The 17085-nt window shown below is 47.1% G+C and overlaps 1 protein-coding gene across 1 annotated transcript in view; it reads right to left on the reverse strand.

Moving 5' to 3' along the window:
• The window catches only part of LOC144941196 (arf-GAP with GTPase, ANK repeat and PH domain-containing protein 1-like), a 165774-nt gene extending 155271 nt beyond the window's left edge, over nt 1-10503 (reverse strand). The window contains exon 1 of the mRNA XM_078867809.1: nt 10228-10503. Coding sequence (XP_078723935.1) covers nt 10228-10399 — 172 coding nt within the window. The 5' untranslated portion in view covers nt 10400-10503. The remainder of the gene's footprint in view (nt 1-10227) is intronic.
• Between the last annotated feature and the right edge of the window lie 6582 nt (nt 10504-17085).

Raw genomic sequence — 17085 nt, forward strand, 5'->3', positions numbered from 1 at the left:
ACGCAGCAATCCACTTACGTCACTGGAAGATCCCTTCATTCAAACGCACAATGCGGTCAGTGTATCTGTGGAAAAACGAGCATTGGCCAGTGACTATTTATTACGCTGGAGGTTCAGACACGTCGGTAAAAATCTCAGATTCTGATAGTGGAGTTCCATTTATCTGCGGCGCAAACCACCGTTGCATTCTCAGCAGCCTCCCCAGGTCGAACTCCAACTTCCTCGGGGGCTTTCGGTGTTCTGCCATATAAGCTCTCCGATGTGCTTTCAGGTTTTTCCGAGTGTTGTTCAGTTTCTTGAAGAAGCTCCCAGGACGCGGAGGGAAACGTCAAGACGTGATGCCGCACATCAACACAGAAATCCCGAAAAAAACATTGGAGAGCTAGGTGGGGCTTGTTTTATGAAACCGAGTGGGACGTCGATGACAGCGGTGGTGGTAGTGATTGGGGCTGACTCGACTCTGGCCATGATTTCAACTTAAAAATGTGGAGTTCGGCTCGGCTTTACCAACCGCACGATAATATCAGTCTTACTCTTAGTTTTTTTCGGTAAAGTCACGTAGGTAAAACAATTGATCAAATAAAATAGTTTTAGACGTTTTATTTTATTAATTGTTTTACCTACGTGACTTTACCGAAAAAACCAAAGAGTATGAATCCTTGCAGTCGCGAAAGCTTCAAATCTAGAATATCAGTCTTTCCTTTCTGATACAAAGCTGTTAAGGTATTACGAATTAAAGCATGGGCATCAAGAACACGATGTAGTTTGGATACTCATCTCAACGAAATAAAGATTAGTGTTTAAACCTTCTTTAAAGAGCAAGCACGGGCTTTCATGCCGTGTATTTACATCACGGGGAGCCTTTTTCTCTAAGCAATTTAATTGCCTCCACACGGGCATTTAAAAAAATAATAAACTCATTCCGTAAATAAATACAGACATTCCAGGAAGTTGGCCAATAAAAGTTCGGGCTCAATTTCTGCTCACGTCAGTAAATGGGGTTTAGATGCCAGGTTTTACAACACTAAGAACCGAAATTCATTAAGCGGCTCTGTGTGCCTGCATCAACGTCCAGCGTTCGCCCGTGCCCATTCACAACCTCGCACTCGAATAAAACACTCGCCTCATTCATGAGACGCATTCATTAATGGCCAACAGCAAGTGACCACATTACCCTTCTGCTAATTACAATGGGTCTTTGTTTTTCGCTCAAATTAGCTCATCGTCTTGACCTTTGCAGTTTTGACTCTGCCGATGGACAAGAAGTTTAACACCGGTCCGATTGTCTCTCTCTCTGACAATGACATTGTCTCAGTTATCTCTCTGGCCTGTAGTTTTCTACCCCTTCATTCGCTACCCAAGGGGACCCCCCCCCCCCCAGTAGCAAATGTCCCCACCCAGCACAAGGTGTAAGCAGCGCTGGCCTGCATAATATAATTTCTCATAGGTCATGTCTCAGTACTGTATTTTATAACAGGTTTTTTGGGTAAAATCGCATAAATGTGTCGTTAAACCCACTACACCCGATACGACCAATTGGTAAGGTTTGTCACGTAAACAAAACATGCCAATGCATTACTAGTTCAGCACACCGGTGTGTTAGAGAGTAAATCCACAACATTGACGAGTACCGTGACATTTGACCAGTAATAACAACCAGCCTCATCAGGTGACAGTCAGAGTTGTGGAGAAATCCTCCTGTTTCGGTCTTAAAGTAGAGGGATGTGATGTCATCACTTGTGAACCAATCAGGTGCGAAGACGGGGGGGGGGGTAATGTTTTCATATACATTAAAATGGAACTCTCACATTATTGGTAGGGTTACTCAAAGTGAATCAACGTACATAATGTATGTTCATAACGCATACACATTATGCATGTGCATTATGTATGTACACTCTGCCGCTTTTGGGTACATAAATCGCAATACCTGTTACTGGCTGCTCACAATTAATCACCATCGACGTATGACGATCTGTATAGGCATGCAGCTGGTGTTTTAATTCCATGAAATAAATGTTTAATTCCAAAGCCCTCCGATATAAATGTGGCACTGAACTGCCGCGAATAGCAGCCCGGTCATGCCGTCTGTAAATATCACGCCCACGACACGAACAGCTTTAAATGAATATCCATTTTTAAATGACCATTAAAAAAACACGACAATGAATGTGGAAACAACGCGACCACGGTTAAGCACACGTGTTTACACCCGTAGACTTGACTTACACCGTAAACTCGAGCACGTGACCCCATAAACAGAAGTGAATTAATGCAGAATTGTATTAATAAAGTTATTCAAGGTGGTTCGTAGTGAGTTGTGGGTCACCACACGCTATCAAAGACGACCTAAAGCATACCCAGAATTCTTATGGTTCAGTGGAAATGCACAAGACTCAAGAAAACCTAACTCAGGCATCCCAAAGACTTTCGGAGAAATGTCCTCAGGCGGCGCACGTGACTGCCTTGTAAACATTTGCCACTGGGCTAACGTCATCACGTCTCGGGTGGTTATATATGGCAACACTGAAGGCTTTAACTCTGTGATGTACACAACAGGAATGAAACAGCCAAACAGACAATTCATCATCCACCAAGATCAATCCACAACAAGATTGAGGCCTCCACAAGCCATCGCCATCTCTCAGTTCTTTCGGGTGTAACAATCTACCTAGCACCTGCCTACAAGATGATTTCATCACTCCATCTCCGTAGAGGATGTCCTTTCGGTACAATCCATCCCTTAGTTGCCACTTCATTGTTAGTTCCTGTTCAAGCCCAATTTGCACGATACCTTACTAAACAGTTCATGTCTCTCACCTCTGTTTTAGTTACTCTAATCCATGTCCTCCTATTTATGTACGTGTATAATCCCAAGCATACATCTGTCCATGCTTCTTTACACATTTATGAGCTTCTGTAATGTACGTACAGTGTTGTATTTGAATACAATCATAATAATGCCCTTTATTTACTCCAGAAAGCCTCGCTCAGTCTCGAGATTCTGATTCAGGAAGGTGCGGCCATTGCGACGTTTGGTCAATTCCATTTATGAGTGTTTGGCATGTGAGAGGAAACTGGAGTGTCCGGAGAAAACCCACTACAAATACAAGGCGGTGAAACATAGACCTCTGCATAGACAGGTTCGACAATGAATTGCCGCACTGCCAACTCCTGGCCATTTTCCAGCCTAAGCTAGCATTCTCTGGCAGTCTCCCATCCAAAGTTCCAGGCTCAACTCTGCTCAGGTTCTGAGATTTGATGAGATCGGATGCATGCGGAGTGACGTTTTCCAATAAAATTATGCAATAAGCAGTACAACATTTCACATCGATAGCTGCTGAACGTGCACCATTGACGCCAAGTTGGTAACAAGCTGCAAATTAAAACCCACAACTATGAATGACAAGAGAATAGCAAACACTGATATAGCATGTGCATGCAAGGGTATATACATGGTTTTCATATCCCGTACAGTACAATGCTGCACACCATTTTCCGTCTGAATCAAGACCTGCGCTGTAACCAGTAACGATAAGCATAACCGTGTAACGTATACCCACTCTCTGTGCATGTAAACAAAACGGACATGCATCTATGTATAGCTCGTGTGATGTGTGCGTGTTTAGCCATGTGCTGATGAAGCCTTATCTTGAGCGCGCTAGGCTGGGAACATGGCCAAGAGCTCAGACGGTCTTAGCCGAGACCGCGAGGATTGAAAAGTAAAACAACGTGAGATTTGCTCTCCAAGAGACCCTGAAGAGGAGCGTGAATGCTTCACCATACAGAGACAAACTCATCTTCTTGGTTCTTTCGGTAAAGTCGCGTAGAAGGGAAATAATAAAATAATAAAAATAAAACATAATAAAATTATCCTTACGACGTTTCGGCCACAACGCAAGCAGCCGTCCTCAGGTGGAGAACAGGTCTGTCGGAAAGACAGTGTCTGAATCACAAACACTAAATCACAGACACTGTCTTTCCGACAGACCTGTTCTTCACCTGAGGACGGCTGCTTGCGTTGTGGCCGAAACGTCGTGAGAATTGTATTTTATTATGCTTTATTTTTATTATTTTATTATTTCCCTTCTACGTGACTTTACCGAAAGAACCAAGAAGATGAATCCCTGCAGTCACGAAAGCTTTAAATAGAGACATACTCTTTGTTTTTTTCGGTAAAGTCACGTAGGTAAAACAATCAATAAAATTAAATAAATGAAAACAACTAAATTAAAATAAATGAAAACAACTAAATTAAATCAGTGATTTAATTTAATTGTTTTAATTTATTTTATTGATTGTTTTACCTACGTGACTTTACCGAAAAAAACAAAGAGTATGAATCCTTGCAGTCGCGAAAGCTTCAAATCTAGAACATACAGAGACAAGCAAGCAAGTTAAAAAGGCACTACCGTGTAGAACTTGTACAACTCTTAGGTTGCATACGATGACACAAGAAGATCCATTCTATTCGTACCCCGACGAAACAATAGGGTGGAATTATAGGAAGAAAAAAAAAGTACTTGTTATACCAAAGCCTCGATATGTATTCCCACCAATCTCGGTGCGATTAGAGCATTCAATCTTTTGATACTATCCTCTGCAAGATACAGTAGTCTCTAAAGTTGAAATCGGCGGGGCATCTATAAATGGATGATGGTACGTGTGAGGCTGTAACTGGACTTGCAAGTGCTGGGTGTGGTGCTGAATTAACCACCCTCCTGCACTGCGTTTGACATGCACGTGATGGATGGATGAGCGTTACTATTAATATTACGATATTGTCTTTTTATGATTACTAGTAGTATAGTCTGTATTATTATCTTTAGCACACGTACAGCTCTGTCGTAAAGCCACTGCTGGGTCAGGTCCTACCCACACACCTGTTGTGGGTCGTGGGGGTTGTTTGACCATACTTCACCACGCCGGTGATTGCAGGTCGGTGAAGGTGGGGTGCATAGTCGTGGGAGCATAGAAGTACAGCACAACAATGGCTACACGTGAAGCACGTAGCCCCAGTATGTTTGTACCTTTTAGCAAATTGATAGTCAATCCAAAGTGTACACAATTCGATCAAATTACCCGCGACAGGTGGCGTGCATTTCCTTATCTGTTTGATTAAATTCAAAACCTGTACATTTTAAAATCCAGTGGCAACTACAGTACGGTACTGCAAAGTTGTTGCTAGTCTCTGAGTGGAACTGCGTCCGAGACAAAGATTAGTTCTAAAATATATATAGATACATGCATGACAGTACTGATATGCGAAACTGTGTAGAGTAGTATTAAGAAGTGTGTGTCACCAATTAATTATACACACACTACAGAAAGCCTTTTTCACACCGACTTCAAATGCATTGAGATTATTGAGATTATTTTGGTGCTATAAATGTCCAAATTAGGGGCCACTTTGTTGAGCTCTAATTTGTGGCCAGGTCGCTTCTGAAAAAAGAAGTTAGTACCTCGCTGGGCTTTGCTTGGTGGGATGATAGTTGAGTTTTATTTGTACGTGTTTGGGTGATTTGTTTACATTTATTGTACTTGGCACTACCATCGTGTTTTTGAACTATTTGTTGTTGTAACGTTCTTACCCGCACCGACTGGACATCTGTGAAAAAGAGCTTTATAGTTCATCTTCTTGGTTCTTTCGGTAAAGTCACGTAAAAGGAAAATAATAAAATAATAAAAATAAAACATAATAAAATAATTCTCACGACGTTTCGGCCACAACGCAAGCAGCCGTCCTCAGGTGGAGAACAGGTCTGTCGAGAAGGCAGAGTCTGTTCTCCACCTGAAGACGGCTGCTTGCGTTGTGGCCGAAACGTCGTGAGAATTATTTTATGATGTTTTATTTTTATTATTTTATAATTTTCCTTCTACGTGACTTTACCGAAAAAACCAAGACGATGAATCCCTGCATTCACAAAAGCTTTAAATAGAGCTTTATAGCTCATCGGATTCCTCCGGTACAGATCAATATCCTGTAACCCTGATACATCAACGGCATTCGGGGCACCTTCTTCTTCCGACGTGGATTGTGCACGCTCTGTTACACAGGTGAACGACATCGCCGGCCACACACACACCACTCGGTACTGCACATAACGAACGTTGTGCTACTCCAAGTTACATTGGCCAACAAATTTCTGGTGGTCACTGGGGGGGGGAAGAAAAAAAACCCCATAAAAAACCAAGAAACCCCCAAAAAAACCCACCCTTCCAAATGAGTCGCGTTCAACAAGCCCCCTACACAACATTCAAATAAGACAGGTTTTTGTTTTAATGCATACAGTGCACAGCCATGAAAAAAATACCGATTTAAGGGGCTCCATCGGCAGCGGTGTAACGAGCAAACATAAAAAAAAACTCAGCCGCCAAGTTCATCATTAGCACTGCCTCACAGCTGAAAATATAGCTGAAAGTGCCAGCACTTAAAGAAATGGCCTTGCTTCAGATCACACGTAAGGCGCATTGATGTATTGACTCGGCAAGTCTCTCTGCCCGTCATCTCAATTCTTTCAGCTTTAAGCCATGCTGAGTAGTGCCCTTTCAACTGGTAAAATAGACAAATCACCCCCCCCCGAAAGAGTCTCCGATTTAATGTGGATATTTTTTCTTGCGCTGTAAGGCCGTGTTAACGACGAAAGTAGTTTTTTTTAAATTTTCTGACTTTCAACATTTCCCATGCCTCGTAATGTGTGTACAGGTTTAGCTTATCAACTGCTGGATGAGACCCGTCCCCTGTCCCTGCGTTACCCCCTGCGGCAAATTTTCACGACGCCGGTCACTGCGCATTGGTGGCGAATGGCGCGTGTCAGCAGCACTGTAGTCGCAATAGTCCGAATACATCACTCTATACCAAGGCCGTAATTATATATATATTGGGGGGGGGGGGGGACATCCCTCCCAATAAAAAAAAACCCATAAAAACACATCCCCCCCCCCCCTCAATATTAAATATGTTCAAAATGTCCCCCCCCCCAATATCTTACCTATAAAATATATTTCTGTTTATATGATTGTGGTTATGGTTGTACTTTATTCATCCATAATCTCTGCCATTACATACAATAAAACAAGAAAAGGTAAAAATAGAACAAACAGAGCAATGTAATACAATACACTATTAGACATTATTGTAAAAAATAAATTAAAAAGTCCATCCTATGTGTCAGTGAATTTTTAAAATATTTTAGGCAGGAAATTCGTTATCAAATTTAGATTTTTTTTTCTGGGGGGGGGGCCCTAGACCCGCTGGAAGATTTGGTCCCCACCAAATGTTGACTCCATGGCTACGGCCTCGCTTTATACGCATTCCATGCGGTGAGTTGCGACGTGTTGCAGTGTGAGGTCCAAGCTGCTGGTCACAAATCGGTGGGTGCACACGTGACTTACAATCCCAAAACCGTGGCCCTAAATCGAGCTTCAAAGTCCCCAAACCGTGGAAGCAAAGTGATAAAAAAAACCCGCAGGCCACGTCACTCGTCGCACGCGTACTGTATACACCGGACGAGTACCGTATGTACATGCACATTTCAAATTGTTTTCTTGAATGCATTTTCTGTACACACATTTATACATACGCACATAGTGCAACGCTTCATTTGCATATGGGCGCCCTGCATTACGTCTGTGTAGACGCAATGTGTGTGGTGGGTTTGTGTGTTTGTTCGGAGAGATTTGAGTGTTGATTTGGAGAGTATAATAAGCTCACGTTATATTTCAATAGCAAGGCTGGTCCAGTGGTACTATGTGTGAGCACAGCACGTGTGGCATGCACGAGCTGCACAATTTGTGTTGTTGTTAATCTTTAAAGCCGGTACGTCGCTGCCAGGATAGAACTTGAGTGGGCAACCACCATGCATACCAGGTGGTATAGGTTGCAGCTGTACGTGGTTTGGCAGCAGAGGGCAACCAACTTCGCGTTGGACTGTGGTCACGAAATCCGCACGACCAGAATGGCATTGGAGAGGCCCTCATCCAACTGTGGATCAACTGTACATGAACTCCTGCCAAAGCAGCCCCCTTTGTATGGTTTACATGTGGTGATATATGCCGTGTGCGTGTTTGCTAAAGACAACACGATACTCAGTGCACTCTTTACGTATATACATGATATATTGTGTGGATATACAGTTTTTATTTTGAGGAAACGCAAGTGCAATTGTGGTACAAACCTTTAAAAACTTACTGTCTACAGATATATATACTGCACACCTATACTGTACGTAAATTAAAAACCCAAAACCGCATGCCACGCTAAAAGAGTGTGAATTGCATTTCGGTAAAAATGTTGCCCACGGGGCAAAAAGGCTAAGGCGGGCACAGCGGAGTTGTCATGGCGATAACAAATCACACAGATGATCACACAGATGATCTCACAGATGATCTCACAGATGATCAAACAGATGATCTCACAGATGATATCAGAGATGAGCAAAAGATGATCTCACAGATGATCTCACAGATGATCAAACAGATGATCACACAGATGATCAAACAGATGATCTCACAGATGATCACACAGATGATCACACAGATGATCACACAGATTATCTCACAGATGATGTCACAGATGATCAAACAGATGATCACACAGATGATCACACAGATGATCAAACAGATGATCTCACAAATGATCTCACAGATGATCAAACAGATGTTCACACAGATGATCAAACAGATGATCACACAGATTATCTCACAGATGATCTCACAGATGATCACACAGATGATCTCACAGATGATCAAACAGATGATCTCACAGATGATCTCACAGATGATCAAACAGATGATCTCACAGATGATCTCACAGATGATCTCACAGATGATCACACAGATGATCTCACAGATGATCAAACAGATGTTCACACAGATGATCAAACAGATGATCACACAGATTATCTCACAGATGATCTCACAGATGATCACACAGATGATCTCACAGATGATCACACAGATGCTCTCACAGATGATCAAACAGATGTTCACACATATGATCAAACAGATGATCACACAGATTATCTCACAGATGATCTCACAGATGATCACACAGATGATCTCACAGATGATCAAACAGATGATCTCACAGATGATCTCACAAATGATCAAACAGATGATCTCACAGATGCTCACACAGATGATCTCACAGATGATCTCACAGATGATCTCACAGATGATCTCACAGATGATCAAACTCCACCTCGACGTGAAGCTACGGCCAAAAAAATACGACGACGAAGCATTTCACCAGCTACAGCAGCAGCGACGATGTCGTGGTCCACTCTTAAATTAAGAGTTCGCGATCACAACGTGACCACAACAAGCCATAGACGGGATGATGTGCCCCCCACCCACCTCCAAAGGTAACGAATTCACTTGATTTGTGTCAACGTGCTCTACCACCCACCCCGACACGCAGACGCCAAAACGAAGAAGTACGCGTACCCAGCGAACAGGCCAACGTTGGCCCAACGTTTGAGGCTGAGTCGATCTAGGGGGAGGCCTAGGACCGGTGCAGATACTCGTCACTTGGTGTTGGAAGAGCGGGAGTCGAACTCGGGTGGCCGGGCTCCCCCCCGCACACAAAGACAAAGATCCCGCGTGCAGCCTTAACGGGCTGTTAGCGAGCAGCACCTATGAAGGCCGGGGTAGCCAGCACCACACCCGGCCGCCTTTGTCTCCCCAGCGACGATGTTTTTACGCACGGCACCAGGTACTCATTTGAGGCCGAGTCAACCTAGGGGTGGCCCAGGACCGGTCCAGATAATCGTCAGTGCGTTAACCACTACACTGCCGCTTCCCCGTACACGCTCCTACACACACAGTGTTCTCGTTGGTTCCGTAGGTGTTTGCTGGAAATTCCACGTTGCCCTGGCGAGACCCATTATTCACCGTATTAATGAAATGCATCAACTCCTGTTGACCGTACACTGCAATTACTGAACGACCCTAAGTTCAAGCAGGTGGATTTTACCAAACCCGAATGGCATTACGCAGACATCTTCACTTAACCCCCCAAATCGACCAGGGTGGTGAAGTATGGTCAAATTTCCCCTCCTGGCAAGGCGTTGATTGACAAAAGCCTGTCCGTAACAACAGATGAGAAGCCACTCATCCAGCAGCGAATTTGGCAAGATGACTCTCCATGCGTGCACGCACCTCATCCTCCTCCTGCACGTGGCTGAGTGGATGGATGGGGGGGGTGGTGCCATGCGACTCGCTCACCTTCGATGCTGATGACTCTCTCGCGCAGCTGCAGCTGAAGCTGCGGGTCCCGCACCTGCTCCAGGAGGTGGTACAAGGCGTAGATGTTGGGGTGGACGCCCTCAAAGCGCTGGATCTCCTCTCGGATCGCGGCCGAGACTGCGCCAGGTCGACCACCCCTCGTTCGGTCCATGGTGCAGGTCCAGCGCTTCTTGCTCTACAGTCCACAACCTACAGTCTACAATCCACAGTCCACAACCTACACTCTACAGTCCACAATCTACAGTCCACAATCTACAATTCACACTCTACAGTCTACACTCTACAGTCTACAATTCACACTCTACAGTCTACAGTCCACACTCTACAGTCTACAGTCTACAATCTACAATTCACACTCTACAGTCTACACTCTACAGTCTACACTCTACAGTCTACAATCTACAGTCTACAATCTACAGTCTACCATCTACAGAGGCCCTCCTTCACCACCCAACTCTTCCACCCCAATTCCTCCTCCTCCACTCTCCACCGACACCCCTGACCCCTCCTTGCCACTCTTTCAACTCCACCACGTGTACGCTCCTCCACAACGCCGGTCTCTCTCTCTATAGCTCTCTCTCTGGTGTTGGGACGTTCCACCTCTCTACGAAACCCTCCTTGATTCTCTTGCCCCGTGGCCCCGAAGTTTCCAAACAATTGTGTTGATATAAACTCCGCCCAAGGTCCCCACGCTCTCACCAAGACCAATCAACAACGCCACCAAGTGATGCTGGAGAAGCAGATCGGAGCAGGCACCGGCAAATCGTGAATCAACACCCACACCACCCCCCCTGCCTAATGAAGATTCTCATCGGCATCAGCCTCGGAAGAGACAGAGCCACGGAAAACACGGTGGTGGTGGTGGTGATGTGGAACAACCAAGACTCCTGCGATGACTGCCAGAGTCTTAAACCACAACCACCACAACCACCAGCACTGTAAATCCAGGTGTTGGAGAACGCAGCCGGCAAGAAGCAGGTGGAGGCGTTGTATCGTATCCACAAAGTCCGTCTTCTGATGACCCTGCGTGGAATGTTTTACTGAAACAGTCTCTTAGAGTAGCAGCATGAGTTGAGTGACCCAGGCTCGGGGTTTTATTCCGCAGATCAGCTTTGCGCCATCAGCAGCAGCAGCTGTGGACCCCCCTTCCTAGGGGACCATGCCCCTACCGACTCTTGAGCAGGTGACGGCTGCTGCTGATGATGCTGCTGATGATGTTCATGATGACGGCGATGGTACAAAACAACAAAAACTGAAGGTAACTTTGACCGGAGAAGTGGCTGCTGCTGGTGGTGGTAGAGGAGTGCTGGAATTACAGCAGCGATGGTAGCTGCTGCTGCTGCTGATGGTATATCCCTGCTGGTAACTTGGTAGCAGCGCAGGTGCCTGGCGATGATTGATGGTATTCAACGGCGATAGTAAGTTGTTAGGAGAGCAGGTCGACTGCTATTGCCCACTGTACACACTCACGATCCTCAACACACCACTTTGTCGGTGTTTAGACTGAACTCATCCTCTCCAGCGCAGTGCCTTCCACGCGTCTTGCTGCCCGGCTCTCCGACACGTGTCGATCTCACGCCTCCTCCTCCTCCCGCCTCCTCCTCCTCCTGTCTCTCCGCCGCGTGTCCGGCACCCACGGCCGCCGAGTCGCAGCACCTCACAACCCCGCGGGGTTGCTGGGCGAGACCGCGCCGACGTCACCGCGTGTGGGCAGGAGCGACAACCCCCACCCACCACCGCCCCCCGCGGAGCCCCTCCCCTACCCCCCTAACTCCCCACCCCTCCACCCACACCCCAACCTCCACCACCCCTCCACCCCCACCCCAACCTCCACCACCCCTCCACCCCCACCCGTCACCACCCCCCCACCCCTCCACCCCCACCCGCCCCCACCCGCCACCACCCCTCCACCCCTCCACCACCCCTCCACCCCCACCCGTCACCACCCCCCCACCCCTCCACCCCCACCCGCCACCACCCCTCCACCCCCACCCGTCACCACCCCCCCACCCCTCCACCACCCCTCCACCCCCACCCGCCACCACCCCCCCCACCCTCCACCACCCCTCCACCCCCACCCGTCACCACCCCCCCACCCCACCACCCCCCCACCCCTCCACCCCCACCCGCCACCACCCCTCCACCCCCACCCGTCACCACCCCCCCACCCCTCCACCACCCCTCCACCCCCACCCGCCACCACCCCCCCACCCTCCACCACCCCTTCACCCCCACCCGTCACCACGCCCCCACCCGTCCACCACCCCTCCACCAACCCCCACCCTCGTAGCGAGTGTCACGTGGGCAGGGGGTTGGGTTGTGTGCCATGTGCCACCCGCCCGCCTTGCCAGAGTGGGCGCTCCCTCGCTAACAGCACTTGCCCCACAGCGGTCTGCTCAGGCTGCACGGGGGGTCCTTTGTGCGCATGTGCGTGAGTGATGCACCTAGCCTGGCACAAGCGCCGTGGTGACATCACGGCAATTTCGTCGGTTGGATGCGGGGGGTGTGTGTGTGTGGCAGTGTGTGAGCGGATAGCCGCTCACGGTCTACACCAGTGACACTTATCTGAACCGGTCCTGAGCCTCGCCTAGGTCGACTCAGCCTCAAATGAGTACCTGGAGCGGTGTGTAAATATAGCCACTGGGGAGACAAAGGCGGCCGGGCGTTTTGCTGTCCGCCTTTGCACTTGCTCCGACAGTCTGTGAAGGCTATAAGGGGGATCTTTGTCTTTGTGAGTGAAGTTGTGTGTGTGGTGTGTGTTGTGTGCGAGTAAGTTTGTGCGAGTGCGAGTGAATGTGTGTGTGTGAATGAATTCGTGTATATGGCCCTGTCACTCACTGTAAGAGTGTGAGTAAGTTTCTGTGAGTGAATGCGTGTGTGCTGTGGCGGTGTGATTGCGTGAGTCTGAGTGAATGGGGCCGTCTGTGGATTGAATGATTTTGAAAGGCTGTCACATTTAAGCGTGGGTGGCTTTGAGTGGGTTGTTGGTGCGTGTGTCCGATTCCTTTTTTGAGTGTGTGTTCTGTGTGAATCGGTCCTGGGCCTCCCCTAGGTCGCCTCGGCCTCAAATGAGTACCTAGTGCTGTGTGAACATCGCCACCGGGGAGACAAAGGCGGTCGGGTGTGTTGTTGTCCACCCACCCCCTTGTGTGCCGTGCCGGCCTTAATAGGTGCTCGCTGACAGCAATTGCCCCTATACTGTACAGTCTGTTGAGGCTATAGGTGAATCTTTGTCTTTGTTCTGTCAGTGGGCTGTTTGTGGGGAGCGGTGGCAAAGTGGTTAGCGCACTGCTACGAGAATCCAGCTAACCCGAGTTCGATTCCCTGCCACTGCTAACATCACTGGTAGGTGATATTAGAACACCACGACCACCCGCCCCTACGGGACATCTGTGAAAAAGAGCTTCATAGCTCATCGGATTCCTCCGAGATAAAGATTCTGATTATGTACGCTCTACATACATCATACAGTGTACATACACGTGCACATAATATCGTGTTCATACGTATAAGCACGCATGAATAATGTACATGTGCAATGCCGATAGGGTTGTTTTGTTGCATGCTTGCAATATCGAAGCGCAGTATTATAAATAGTTGCAGCTGATTCGCTATTTCCTTGTTTAGTGCAATGCCTGGCGCAGTGGTTCGAGTGCGCTGCGCTGTGAACCCGGTGAACTCAGTTAAATTCCCAGCGAACATCACTCTCACTTGACCAACGTGGTCAAAGCAAAATCCCCATGGCCGACACGGCGTGATGAGGCCCTCACTCAACAGCGGATTGACGAAAGGACTCTAAATTACATCATTTATTCAACCCATGTCATTACCATGCACATATACCCAACCTATGCTCCAAATAACATGGGAATTAAGCGTTGCATCACGCGAACTGCGTACGGCTGACTGCTGATGAACCCTCGAAAAGGTGAAACCGACACAGAGTTTATTTAAACGAATGCCGCTGGCAGGGCCGTCCATAGGGGGGTGGGGGGGGGGGTGCTGGGACTCGGGGCAAATCCAACTGGTGGGGCCCCCCAACGCCTTCAAACTAAACCGGCAGAATTACATCTGACACCGTGATGTCGAAGCGCGGGCCCCCAAAGCTCGGGGCCCGGGGCGGTCGCCCCGATTCGTAGCGCCCAAGGAACGGCTCCGGCTGCTGATAAACACACGTCTTTGGAAGGCCGGTAGGTCGATAGGTCGAAATACTCAAACGTATTTTATTCGCATTTTTGGAACTATAGGGGCTTGAACAAATGCTGTTGGTTAATTATAAAAGTCTAACTCGGCACAGGACACAAAATAATAATTAGCGTCTGAAATCTAATAGAGAGGGTCACTTGCCCTGTAAACAGCTGGAAGTTTAAAAGCATTGGTTTACGCAAACCTGACCGCTCATGAGACACTGAATGTCAAAACCGGTCCAGTGTTTGTATTACGCTAACGCTGCTGGAATTATGCAGAGGAAGACGTTCGCGTAACTGATGAGATATGTAATAAAACATAAAAATACAGTTTTTTACGTGGAGGGACAGATATTGGAAGGATAATTGCCCGCGTATTTACTTAAAAGGTTAATAGGTCGATGTACTAACCCATGGGTCGGCAACCAAAATAACAGAAAGAGCCTTTTTTTTTAAATTCGGTAAAAACATCTCAATATTTTAAGAGCCGCAATCCATGTGAATAACGTCACGGAAGCCGTCTTTAAAAAGCCGCGGGGGATGCCGACCCCTGGACTAAACATAATTATTTCCCAGTGACGTTTAGGTTTCGTTCACGGATTAGCCGATCGATGTGGATTCTTAACCGCACGACAAATGTGTGGGAAAGCGTGCGTGACTTCACAATCGATGTCTTCCCTCTTGGTATTCCTTGCACCTGAATGGGTTTAAATGTGACCCTACCCGGCCACTAGATGTCGCGCGAATAATGACACCACGAAGCTGACACGCGCTACCATGTATGTCAACGGAAGCACTGGGGATACAAAGGCGATCGGGCGTGGGGCGCTGGCCACGTATGTCACTCTGGCCTTAATATGGGGCTTGCTAAGAGCACTGTCCGCGGAACCCTGCGATTCGAAATGTGGGACATGTACTAAGTGTCTAGATGTTACTGTGTTACTACATGCAGGCGCCTCTTGATAATAATTGGAAGATATGTATCTACTTGCAGGACATTTCAAGAATATTATTTTTACCCCTTTCTCGTTCCCTGCGTCCTAAATTATTTATTTTGGAGACCAACATAAGGATCTGTAAGAACTGCACTGTAGATCAGGGGAGGCGCGGTTGCGCAGTGTGTTAGCGCATTGCGCTATGAAATCGGCTGTGAGAGTTCAATTCCAGGCTACGGCTAACATCAAAGTGGCGAGTGTGATCCGAATCAGTTCAGTGTCTCTCGACGCCCCTCACCTCACCGACTCACACTGACTAGCGTGGTGAAGTATGGTCAAACAACTCTATCGAGTTGACGCGTCGTGGTGAGGGCCTTCGTCGAGCGGTGGATCAAAAAGGTCACTTCACTCTTAAACCTCGGAGATGCCTGCATTGATTGGGATGTTTGGCCAATTATATTGCGTGTGTGGCTTCGTGTGGGAGGAAACTGTAGAAGCGGGATAAACTCAATCACGCATTGGAGGGGGCGACACTTGGCACTGACATCTTCCGGCCATCTCGCAGTTACACGCCTGCTACATCTGGCAAGCCCTGGTGGTCACCCATCCAAGTACTAACCAGGCTCAGACCTGCTTAGTTTCTCAGATCGGGTGTGTTTCGACGTGATTTGGGCATATGTTGAGGATGAATAAGGGCTATTTGTGAACGTGAACAACAGAAAAAACCCTTGGTCAACACAATATTGTGGAGGCGTGATACGGGTCAAGGAATTCCCTGCCCTTCGTGTGTCCCCTCTACCAGCTGAACTAATGTGAAGTTTACCCAAACACCGCAACATTATCGTCACAGAGAACTCAGTGAATATTGGGAGAGAGAGACCCTTGTGATCTCTATGTGCACGACCAGCATACACACAACTCAAGCTTAGTTATGGGCTTCATTCTTTATTTGCCCGGGTTAAATTTGGTCGTGGTTGAAAAGGGGTCGGCATGCTCCCATCCCCCCTATAGTCACCCTAGGCTACGCGGTGATCCCAAGCGATATAACAACGCGGTTTCTGTGTACCCTCGTGTGGAACATACAGTGGAAAACATTTCTCTTAACAACAGCGAGGTTCTGTTTTCTAAGCAAGCGTCATTTTTCAATCTCAAAAAGATTGGGAGTGAAATTATTTCAAATGACATTTGTGGAACTTTCCTTTTGGAAAGTATTTTAATACATTCATTTATTAACCTGAATCTAGTTTTCTGCACGAATCTGTCTGACTTTGCTTACTTTGCCAATGTTTATAATGCTAACGAGCAACTTTACCCCCCCTCAGAGAGCTCTTAGCCGTGTGCGCTTCGGTGAAAACGAGAAACGTACGTCGAGTGTATTTGGCTGCTATACATATGAACATGAGCCACTTCGTTGAGCCATCATTTGTGATCAAGTCGCCTCTGAAAAAGAGCCAAATAGCTCAGTGGGTCTTACCTGGTAAAATAAAATGAACATAAAAAACCTGCAATGGTGTTGCTTTCACTTGTTGACCAATGCCTCCCTTCTCAAGCGACTTCTCGTCTCAGTGGACTCTCAACGAGTGCAATATTGTCGCGCCCTGTTGAGTTTGACATAAAACATTTTTATTTTTAAATCTCCTCTCCCATCCACACTAAAAAGTTTAAGGACAACGTAAAATACAAAATACAGTATTCATGAAAATATTGAATCTTCG

The sequence above is a fragment of the Lampetra fluviatilis genome, chromosome 2, assembly GCF_964198595.1.
Source record: "Lampetra fluviatilis chromosome 2, kcLamFluv1.1, whole genome shotgun sequence".
Taxonomy (NCBI): domain Eukaryota; kingdom Metazoa; phylum Chordata; class Hyperoartia; order Petromyzontiformes; family Petromyzontidae; genus Lampetra; species Lampetra fluviatilis.